General features: G+C 36.3%; 1 protein-coding gene across 2 annotated transcripts; it reads left to right on the forward strand.

Annotated features, from left to right (window-relative positions):
* Window positions 1-4,106: 4,106 nt before the first annotated feature.
* Window positions 4,107-7,185, forward strand: LOC125835991 (zinc finger protein VAR3, chloroplastic-like). Of its 2 annotated transcripts, none has more exons than XM_049515084.1 (6): window positions 4,107-4,466; window positions 5,388-5,519; window positions 5,645-5,971; window positions 6,055-6,186; window positions 6,268-6,366; window positions 6,528-7,185. In XM_049515084.1, the coding sequence occupies exons 1-6, from the start codon at window positions 4,108-4,110 to the stop codon at window positions 6,943-6,945; spliced, it is 1,467 nt and encodes a 488-aa protein (XP_049371041.1). In that variant the 5' UTR covers window position 4,107; the 3' UTR covers window positions 6,946-7,185. The 2 variants fall into 2 exon arrangements, with proteins under 2 accessions (XP_049371041.1, XP_049371042.1); XM_049515085.1 differs by having other exon boundaries at window positions 5,402-5,519; window positions 5,637-5,971.
* Window positions 7,186-11,686: the final 4,501 nt, after the last annotated feature.

Raw genomic sequence — 11,686 nt, forward strand, 5'->3', positions numbered from 1 at the left:
GAACCTGATTTATTCTTTCATGATGTAATTATTGCATGTTGGATCCCTGGGTGGTCTAGGTTACTTGAAAGGTGAGTTGATTTGAGGTATGACTTGCATGTGACCATGTAGGACATGGATCATGTTACGATAATTCAAGGCAAGGACGGAGAGTCCGGATTATGAGATACTTGTGATGGTTGTTGACAACTAAATTCTTAGAGGTTATTCTGCATAATTGTTTTGACTATTGATATGAGTTTATGGGGACTCAATTCTTTAGTTGTTTAAGTTGTGTTTATATTAGTCATGAGGGTCTTGATTTTGTAATGAGTTCTGGGTTTATTTTTTTACGGATGAGTTGGTCTAAGGTGTCAATTTCACTTACTGTTCCAAATAGGGTCAGGGAGTTGGCATGAGTACTGTAAAAGATAGTAGGGTAGTGTATAGGGCTGGTGATGACCTAGTATTCATGGATATTAATGTGGTAGAAGGGTTACGCTACGATTTTGTATTATTGTGACATCCCAGGTAGGCTTGGGAAGTCGTAAGGTGACATAATTAAGGTTTTTAAGGTAGTATAGATATATACTATTATTGGATTGGGTGTCATGTGTGCGCGCACACAAATACACTTACTATTATTGGATTAGGTGTCACGCCAACTTATATATACTATTATTGGATCGGATGCCACGCGACACATATATATATTATTATTGGATCGATTGGATACCACGCCAGGACATGTGCAGTTGTGTATGTTGATCCTTGAGTGATTGGATGGTGTATTTAAATTTTGGAGTGGTTCTTGTGTGGATCGGAATGACATGTTAAATATTGTAGGTGATGATTGGGAATTTCTAAAAGTTCGACTATTTCATAACAAAGGTGAAAGTTGTTTATATATGTTTGCTAAGTTAAGGCTACTTGATCACATGTTGTATAATGAGGGTGGCTAAGGCAAGGATTGTTAAATTTTAGCAGTTGGGTTTTTGGGGAAATATTATGTGATAAAAGGAATAAGCTATGATCTAAGGTGAGTGGAGTTGGCAACGAAAGGGATAGAGTGTATTGAGTTTCGAGGTAACAATATTATAGTGAGGGTGGTGAACAGGTGAATTGGTGTACTGACGTTATATTTAAGATGCATGCTCTTTGGTTATTTTGCATGATATTATCATATTATGTGGTGGATTCAGGTTGACTGATAATGTCTATCATTACGTGTTGTTTGTAGTGATACTAGTCTTGTTATGTCACTTGACATAGTCTTGTTGTAGGATTCAATGATGTTTCATAGCTGAAAATGATGATTATCTCCAACAATTTCTACTCCTTTTTTTTTATGGTGGAAGTTGTGTCATATTTTCTTCTATACATTATATCTTCTTAGTCGCTCTTGTACCTGTTTAGACTAGTTCCTTGAGAGGATTTTTCTATAATTATAAAAAGAGGATAATATTTTTTGGATCAAAAGTTGATAAATAAAAATATATTCTGAAATTATACATATACCAACCTGTGTTATATAGTCTTCAAAAGTGCACAACTAATTCATTTAAGGTAGTTCATCAAAATTGTTTGTAATGCATCGGGACTGATAATTGGAAAGAATCTCCAAAGGGGCGTATAAATTGGATTTTTGGCTCGCAATAAAGCTAGGTGCTCTTTTTCAAGAGAGAGGTTTAAGGCACATTAATCACGCCTGAAAAGAGTTGCTTTAGGCACGGACCACAAACCCAGGTTGTTGGCTGGGAAAGCTGGTAAAAGAATGAAACCTTCAAGAGATCGGGTTGCGACAAGGGTTCCAAATCTAGCCTGTTGATTTTTGCTGAAGAATTGCTAATGGTATCATTAAAAATGATAAGATCTTACCATGCTTCGAGATCATGCCCATCACTCTCCTACGTACTGTATGTGGACGGAGAAAACATCCATTCAATTCAATTACTAAAACACATGATACAACAACTTGAAAGCTTCCCCCTTGTCCCTGAGTTAAACTTTCACAAAGTTCATTATTTTGAATATGTTTATTCAAAACACTTGCACAAATTGGATATATGTTAAAATCAAATGTAGCTTTTTTTGGCATTACATATACCCTCACACTCATGTCACTGTGTATCTCCATTGGGATATTGCTTTGTTTAACCTTGTATTCAAATTTAAGTATCTTGACACTCATATCAACACCACATTGATTTGCAATTACATTATACAAGTTAGTATATGATGCAATTTCATTAAAGACGATCCCCTTCTTTAATGTAATAACGTAACAATTTTCATCTTATTTTCTAGAATGCATTACCAAAATAGTTTTGACAGACATTGTTGTATACAATTCAATCAGAACAATAAAAAGTATATCAACCACAATTTGTATAATTATAGTTCATACATATAAATGCTGAAATGAAATTTCAAATCACTAGATGTATCAAAAATTTCAAAATATACAAACACAAATCACACTAAAAGCAAAATTTAACCCCAAAAATAGCAAATTTGTATTTCAATTAACTGACAATTTTAAATATAAATCAATTATATATATCATTCTAACTCCATGAATACAAATATAATTCGATACAAATACAATTCAATCAGGTATTTGTGTTCTATAGAAACATAAAAATCATTCAATAAAAATACAATTCAATCAAATTAGTGTTTTGTAAAAATCCAAAAAAATATAAATAGTAAATTTTTTGGTACCAATACAATTCAATCTGATTTTCATGTAATTTTGAAATTAAAAAAATACAAACAAAAAATCAATCCATACAATTATAATTCAATCAAATTTCATAACTACAAACACAAATTGATATTTACGAGAAGAATTAACCAATGAATATGTGAAAAAAACAACTTTCATATTTCATGCTTTGAAATTAATTTTTTTTTTTTTGTTTCTGAAATTAGAAAGAATGAACTGAATCGAACTATTCATTTTAAATTAGATAATACTTGTTGTTATATTATGGATGAAGAAATCAAACAAACCTTTTCCATTTATAAAATTTAGTGAACAAAACAAAGTTCTTCGTCTTAAGGCTGAAGTTCTGAGCTTCAAAAGTCCAATTTAATAAAATATTCTAATAAAATATAATATGCCTGATTCATGAATTTTTTTTCCATTTAATAACTGAATTTGTCATGTTAATTATTAATTAAAATTAGCAGTCCTATTTATATAAAAAAATCTAAAACTCATGTTACAAACAATAACTATAATAGCCATTTAAGTTAGGGAAAATGGTCAAAAATGCCCTTAAACTATGTGAAAGGAACAAAAATGTCCTCCGTTTATGGTTTGGCTCAAAAATGTTCTTGCCGTCAATATTTTGGTTAAAAAATGTCTTTGCAGTCAATACTTTGGTCCAAAAATGCCCTTATAGTTACTAAATGGGTCAAAAATGTCATTTTTTAATACATATATTATTATTTTTCTTTTTTCAACACATCTTCTTCCTAATTAAAATATTATTAAAGAATCATGTTTTTGTTTTCTTTCTTTTAAAATCATTTTAACAAATAAAAATGTAAGAAATGGTTTTTTTTCTTCTTAATCTCATTTTATCAATTAAAATAGAATAATTTCATATACCCTTTCGACAAATAATATATGGCATATATATAAAATTATAGTAAATTCATCATTAATTTATATTTATATAACGATAACATATAATTATAATAAAAAAGAAAATTTTTTATTTTTTTTAAATTGAAGTAAGATAAAAATTTGTTAATTTTAAAAAATATTATTAAAAATTGTGTTAAAAATAAAATAAACAATATAATTATTTGAAAAATAAGTATTTTTAACTCATTAAATAACCATAATGACATTTTTGAACCAAACTACAAACGGATGCATTTTTATTCCTTTGAAATAGTTTAAGGACATTTTTTAAGGGCTTTTCTCTTTTAGGTTATAGCTATGATTTGTAATCCGTCAAACTAAGTGCCTCATTATTTATATAGTGTTAACTATTTATGAAATTTCAAGGGTAAAATATTATATGGCTCCTTCTTGTAAAAAAAAAAATATATACAACTTGAGAAATTGTTTTGAATCCCAAACCTCTTCTAAGCAAGTCAAGTCTAAATCAGATGTTGAAGATATTCACATCAAAAGGAAGCAATTCAATTCTTCTCAAAATTATTCAAAACTGTTCCATCTCCAATTTCCATACCAAAAACTCAGCAATCCAGTTCATTCTTGAAGAAGGCAAAACACTTCAATCCCAACAAACCACTAAGCAGAATGAAGAAGCTGAGTTTTCCAGAAAACCTAATTCTGGAATTCAGACTCCTCAACTTTGGCCTGAATGGGTGAACTTGATGGACAAGTTGTTAAAAATTGGATATTTTGAGGGATTTGGAAACCCTTTTGGAAATGCTCAATGGGATGCAAACCTAATTAGAACGGCTTGTTTGAATTTCGCTCGAGACCGGTTTGATCTCATAAGGTTAGAAATATATACTCTGTTTGAAATGACTATTTTAGCAAGTTTTATTTATTTTGTTGATTTGTTGGAATTAATTTCTGTATATGTTTTATTTTTCTATAATTGCTGGTTTTGTACTATAGTGATTGGGCACCTCAATTTGTCACTCCCTCAGTCCCATTTTATGTCAAATACTTTCCTTGTAGTGTGTTCTAAAATGAATGACACTTTCTCCTCTCGGAAATAATTTTTAACTTTAAACTTTCAAAAAGTGAGATGTTTTATAGCTGCAGAAAGTGTCACAGCCCAAATTTGACCCTTAATCCGCGACACGGCACTTGACGAGCAATTACCTATAAGGGGAACCCTACTAAACTAAACACATATGGGTATAAAGAATAAATGATTATCTACTAACAATCTCAATATATATAGTTATGTGTGGAAATACAATTCATAAAGTGGCTAAGCACTGGATTAGGATTTTGAAAGAAACAGTGGGGAGTTACTAATCCTCCAACCTCATAATCTCATAACCATACTTCCAAGTATTCAACTGCTTGATATTGTATGACACTAGGGTGATTAGAAAGGACATCATGACGCAACTTTAAGTAATCGAGGACATGACCTTAGAGAGGAGGGTGTGGAGGACATGTATTAGGGTAGAAGTTTGGTAGGTAGTGGACTATTGTCTTGCTTTTTTAGGGTTTGCTATGTTTTCTTCTTCTTTGCACTTGGATTTGCGGCACTTGAGCCAAGGGTCTTTCGGAACAACCTCTCTACCTCTACGAAGTAGTGGTAAGATCCGTGTTTGCTCTAGCCTCCCGGAGACCTTGTGCGATTAAAGGGCACTCTAAAGAAAGTAGTGTTGGTTTAATTATATTCTGTTTTGTCTGTAATGAGAATGTTCTTAAGCTTATTGCTGATCTAAGCAAATAGGGCCATGGTAACAGATATTTGTCCCGGCAAGATATTGGGGTGCTTGCAAGTTGTGGCTGTCCAAGCATGGATAGAAAAGTTGTCAACTCTGGAAAGCGCCTTAGAGTATTGTTCGGCATCGAGGAAGGAAATGTATGTACTTAAATGTTGTTGCTATGTTTTAACCTAGATAAGACATCTCCATCAGTGTTAGTAATATAAAGAGTAGTAAAACACCTGTCTGCATTTCTAACAAGATGCATTTAGTAGGTCTGCAGCTTCTGCATATTGAGGGGAAGTTGTGAGAGGGCTTATGTCGTGCCACGTGAAGATCAAGGTGGTCGAACTGTTGATGTTATGCGTCTATTATTGACTTACGGACTTAATCCTATTACTGGTGCTGTGGAGAATAAACCATCCTTGAACAAAAGAGTTGAGGAATCAGCAAGAAAGCTGTTGAAAGAAATTGTGAAGTTCAGTTCTGAGGAACTCTTCTGTGAAACAAAGAAATCCACAAACCCTGGGAATCCATCTGTACAAGGTGATCACCAAGAAGAAGGTCAGATCAATGCTCTGAGGAAACATGGTGATTGGGTTTGTCCCAAGTAAGTCTGATACTTGAATGCATTTTAGACATAATACTCTTACCAGTCCTAATTTTCTGATATCATTTTGGTTTTGTTCCTAGATGCAACTTCTTAAATTTTTCTAGAAATGCTAAGTGCTTACGGTGCAATGGCTTAAATCACGAAAGACTTAACAAGTTAAGACAGGAGCAGGATCATCTTCCATTAAAGAAAGGCGACTGGATTTGCTACAAGTAGGAATGCTGTTGGTTACTTTGCATGTAGATAAGTTTATGTCCTAGTTTTGGTGTCATTTGACTTCCAATCTCTTGCAGATGCCATTTTATGAACTTTGCAAAGAATACAAGGTGTTTGCAGTGTACAGAAATGCCACCTAAACGGCAGCTTAATCCTGGAGAGTGGGAGTGTGAATCGTAAGCACATATACATTTATTTATTTTTCTTAAAATAAGCCGTAGGCACTCTTACTTATGTATGATCAATGGTAAATATAAGTTGAATGTGTTTTTGTATCGTCCTCTTTTTTAGCTTAACTCTCTGTCCATTGCCTTTTGCATCTTCTCCCCTTGGCTAGGTGCAACTACATCAATTTCAAAAGAAACACGGTGTGCTTGAAATGTGATCACAGACGACCAAAAGCATCTAGCTGTGCAGGTTCTTCCTGTGGATCTACAAAACAAAATAGAACCATTAGTCGAACACGGCCTTATTTTGGTGAACTGAATGAAGAAACAGATGAGGAATGGCAACTAGTTGAGAGTGAGTGTGAAGATCGTTTGAGCTCAATGCCAGAGAATCAGGTTGTTGATTTTCCTGTTTTAGGGGGGAATAGTGAATTGTCTCGAGATGCAAAGAAGCAAGAAAGGTGGAAGACTGGAAATGAAAGAGAAAATGGTGATGAATTGAATAACAAGTATTTTCAAAATAGTGGCAATGAGGAAATGGATGAGTGGTTTGGGCATAAAAATGCGCGAATCAGTCAGAAACTTTGAAGAAGCTAGGTGAAGGGATTCACCCTATCTTCCTGTTTTCGAAGCTGTTCTGGATTTTGCACTACAAGCATTGCAATACAAAAGGAGAACTGTGATCCCGGACGCCTCAACTTACTTTTTGTACTCCTCTCTCCCCCACTCCTCCTTTCTATGTAATGATCTTTAGGATCCAAATGGACTTATGGTCCTCTATCCCTGTACTAATGTTTGATCAATAGAATTCATCTTTTTTGACCCCAACAAAAAAAAAATCTGAAGAAGATATTATGAAAGTTTTGTGTTGTGGCAAGATATTTCATCTTCTAACAGCAGGCAACGTATGCCACTACAAAAAAAAGCGTTATATTGAGGAGGTTTAATTGTGGAAGTTAACATAACCCCCTAAATTGCATCAAATTGCAGAGGCTTAAACAACCCCTCCAATTTCTGTGCAATTTGTGGAGATCATCAACCACCATAACACTCAAAATAAAAATTATGAAATATCAACGCGGGTATCTTTTCTCTTCCAAATTGGTCGCTTCATTTCTCTAAACCCTTATTCAAAACTTACACAAATTCTCAACTTTAAACTCAAGCTCGAAACCAACTTTCAAAACTCAATCATAAAAGACTCGGGGTCGATATCGGGAGGGGCCAAAACGGTAATTTCATGAAACTTTCCAAAAAATGACCGATCGGGTCATTGCATTATCTACCACTAAAAACATGTTCGTCCTTGAACATAAACCAAAAGAAAGTACCTGAAGCCTCGAAAAGCTCAGGATATCTGTGTCACGACCCAAGCCTAGGGCCTAGACGTGACCGGCGAATGGGGAACCCGAAGGAACCCCAAACAAGCCTCATAGCGTATCATTACACATCCTTGGTCGCGGAAGCAATTAAAATGACCATAAGCGATAAGCATAATCAAGGGGGAAATCGGGACTAAGGGAGCAAGAAAAAGAAGAAGAAATGATACATAAATACCATAGATGAGTCAAGTTCAAGCATAATACACAACTTGTCCAACACCACCTCTAAACATGAGTACTTAGCAGGGGCCAAGACAAACTACCGGGCTCACCCTCATAGTCAATACATAACAAAAAAAAAAGAAAAGTCTTATACATAGCAAAAGATCATAAGCAACGTCCCCGGAATGGAGGACTCACCAATAACCTCGATAGAAAATCGTATTAGCCATGCGGAGGAGGATGGTCAAGCGGTGCTCCGGTCCCTACATGGTGACATCATGTAGGCATAGAGTATGCATTAGTACGTTTGAATGTACTAAGTATATGGGATGCAATGCAATGCTACAATAGATGGACATCATAGGAAAAATGCATAATCATACCCGATAGATAGCACATTAATGAAATGATATATATAATGACGCTTACATAAAAAATCATATTTAGTGGGACGTAGTACATGTGTGGCGAGTGACCATCAATATAGTATTTCCAAGGCCTACCACCCCCTTGGAGAGGCGAAAGAGGTACAAACCCCTCAATGTGGTTACCCGGGCCTACCACCCCCCGAGCTAGGGACCAAGGTACAAACCCCTCGATATGGTTATACGGGCCTACTACCCCCCGTACTAGGCAACCAAGGTACCAACCCCTCGATACGGTTATACGGGCCTACTACCCCCCGTACTAGGCTTGGTCGACTCACAACACTATATAGAGTAATCATATACATGTATCCCTTTCATCATCATTTCAATAATTATATAATCATCCGACTCCTAGGATGTACATTGGACCTTCCATTTCCTAAGAATTCTATAAATGGCATTTTATCAAACACATGGTGGGCTATTGTTCATGTAGATAGAATTATGTCTTTCAAGAGTACTAAGTCCAACCAATTTCGAAATACATATAAATCAGCCCACCAACAACATACATATATATATCAACCTTCATAATTTGATCATGGAAGCATGAAAACCATAAACATCACATAATAATTCCATTTCATGATAATATGCAAAAATAGACCATAATAGAATGTGTAGTAGTAATTCCATAATTCAAGAGTTCATAAATGATCATAAGGACCCATAAACTTGAAGTAAAATAGAGGATAAATGGTTGGACTTGTGGAAAGGAAGGTTTCCACAATCAACCCACATACCTCAACTTTGGAGAATCCTTGATGAAGATTGGAATGGAGAATTGAAACTTGAGATTGAGTCTTGAATCCGGAATTAGAGCTTGAGATCTTTGAATTTGGTTGAAGATCTTGGTGGAATTTTGGAGAGGGCTTAGAGAGTGTTTTTGAGTGTTTTGGAGCTAGAAAATTTTATAACTAAGTATGGGACATATCCTCTTTTTATAAAAGAAAAACGTCTCCAGCCGCTACAGTAACTTTGCTCACTGGAATTTGCAATTCTGCCGAGACAGGTTTTACGAAAATGGTCATAACTCCCTCATCCTAACTCGGAATGAGGTGAAACTAGGTGCGTTGGAAATCTAACTCAAAGGGCTTTAATTTAATAGGTGGTGGCCCTTCCAGTTCCTTGTGTGCTAAGAGATATGCCCCTTTAAAGTTGACCCTGAAAATTGCATTTTTTGCGATTTTCGAATTTTGATACGATTGTTCTAAAATTCGGGTTAGACCCATTTCCTACTCAATTTGACCCCCTGAATAAGAATATGAAGTCAAATTTCCGAAATCATGCACGGATTTTGAGATATATGGAAATTACAATTATAGGTGTTTCCGAAGCACATTTTCGGGCATTTTGGGGTCGTTTCAATCTGGCACGCATATCTGACTCCATCTCCCAAGTCGCCTCACCAACTGAACGGTGCTTCCACTGCACCTTCACTGAAGCAATCTCCTTGGTCCTAAGCTTTCGGAACTGCCTATCCAAAATAGCTATAGGCTCCTCCTCAAAAGACAAGTCTGGACTCAACTCAACTTAATCAAAAAGGAAGTACATGGGACTCATCTGGCACGTACTTCCGAAGCATGGAGACATGAAATACAGGATGCACAGCTGACATACTAGGTGGCAAGGCCGACTTATATGCCACTTCTCCCACTCAACTCAAGATCTCAAAAGGTTCAATGAATCTAGGGCTAAGTGTACCCTTCTTTCCGAACCTCATCACACCTTTCATGGGTGACACTCGGAGCCAAACATGATCACCCTCCATGAACACTAGAGCTCGAACTCACCGATATGCATAACTCTTCTGTCAACTCTGAGTTGTCAGTAGTCTACACTGGATCATATGAACCTGCTTTATAGTACATTTAAGCAAGTTTGTGTCTAATGAGTTCATCTCGGCTGAATGAAACCATCTGATCGGAAACCTACACCATCTGTCAAACAACACCTCAAATGGGGCCATCTGAATGATGGAATGGTAACTTTTGTTGTAGGCAAACTCTGCTAGGAGAAATGTCAATCCTGTCTAGTACCAAAATCGATCACACAAGCTCGAAGTATGTCCTTCAACACCTAAATCGTCCGCTCGGACTGACCATCTGTTTGAGGATGAAAGGTTGTACTCATATCTTACCGAGTACCCAAACCATGTTGCAAAGCCTTTGAGAATTGAGAAGTGAACAAAGAATCTCGATCAGAGACAACAGAAATCGGGACTCCATATAGTCGCACAATCTAACTGATATAAAGCTCGGCTAACTTCTTCGTCGTATACTTCACCCGAACCGGGATGAAATGAGAGAACTTGATCAATTGATCAACAACCATCCAAATGGAGTCATAATCGCCCGCTATGGTAGGTAATCCCACAACAAAGTCCATAGTGATTTGTTCCCACTTCCAAGTAGGAATAGGAATCCTCTGAGATATATCTTTGGGCCGCTAATGCTCACATTTAACCTCTTGGCAAGTCAAACACCATGGAAAAAAGTCTGCAATATCCCTCTCAATTCCACATTACCAATAGTACTGGATCAGATCATGATACATCTTTGCTACCCCCGTATGGATGGAATACCAGGAACAATGAACTTCCTCAAGAATCAATCTAATCAACTCCCCCACCTTGGGAACAAAGATCCTGCCCCCAATCCTCAAAACACCATCAGAATCAAGGATAACCTCATTGGCTTCCCCTCTCACCACATTGTCTCGAATGAGACACAGTTTCTCATCATCAAACTGACGCTCACATATCTGCTCAATTAAGGAAGAACGAGCCTCGATGAAAGCAATCAAACTACCCGTCTCCTCAGAAACTTGTAACCAGACGAGACTGTTGGCTAACCTCTGAACATCTCTAGCCAATGGTCTCTCATCAACACTCATAGCTGCAAGACTTCCCATGCTAGAAATCTCCCTACTCAGAGCATCGGCCACCGCATTGGCCTGCCATAGATGATACAATGTAGTGATATCGTAGTCCTTCAGTAGCTCAAGCAATCGGCACTACCTCAAGGTCAGATTTCTCTGAAGACTCCAATGATTCGTGAACACCTCATAATGAACCTCATACAGACAATGTCACCATAGTTTAAGCACAAACACCAAAGAGGACAACTCTAAATCATGGGTAGGGTAGTTTCTCTCATGGATGTTCAACTTTATGGAAGCATAGGCAATCACCTTACCCTTTTGCATAGAACACCCCTAACCCAACTCAAGAAGCATTGGAATAAACAATGAAATCCACACCCTCCTAGGGTAAAACATGAGACAAAGTAAACAAGGTCTTGAGCTTTTGAAAGCTCTCTTCACACTCATAAGACCATTGGAAGCTCACACTCTATC

Source organism: Solanum verrucosum, unplaced genomic scaffold, assembly GCF_900185275.1.
Source record: "Solanum verrucosum unplaced genomic scaffold, falcon-dt-bn FXZP01000208.1, whole genome shotgun sequence".
Lineage (NCBI taxonomy): Eukaryota > Viridiplantae > Streptophyta > Magnoliopsida > Solanales > Solanaceae > Solanum > Solanum verrucosum.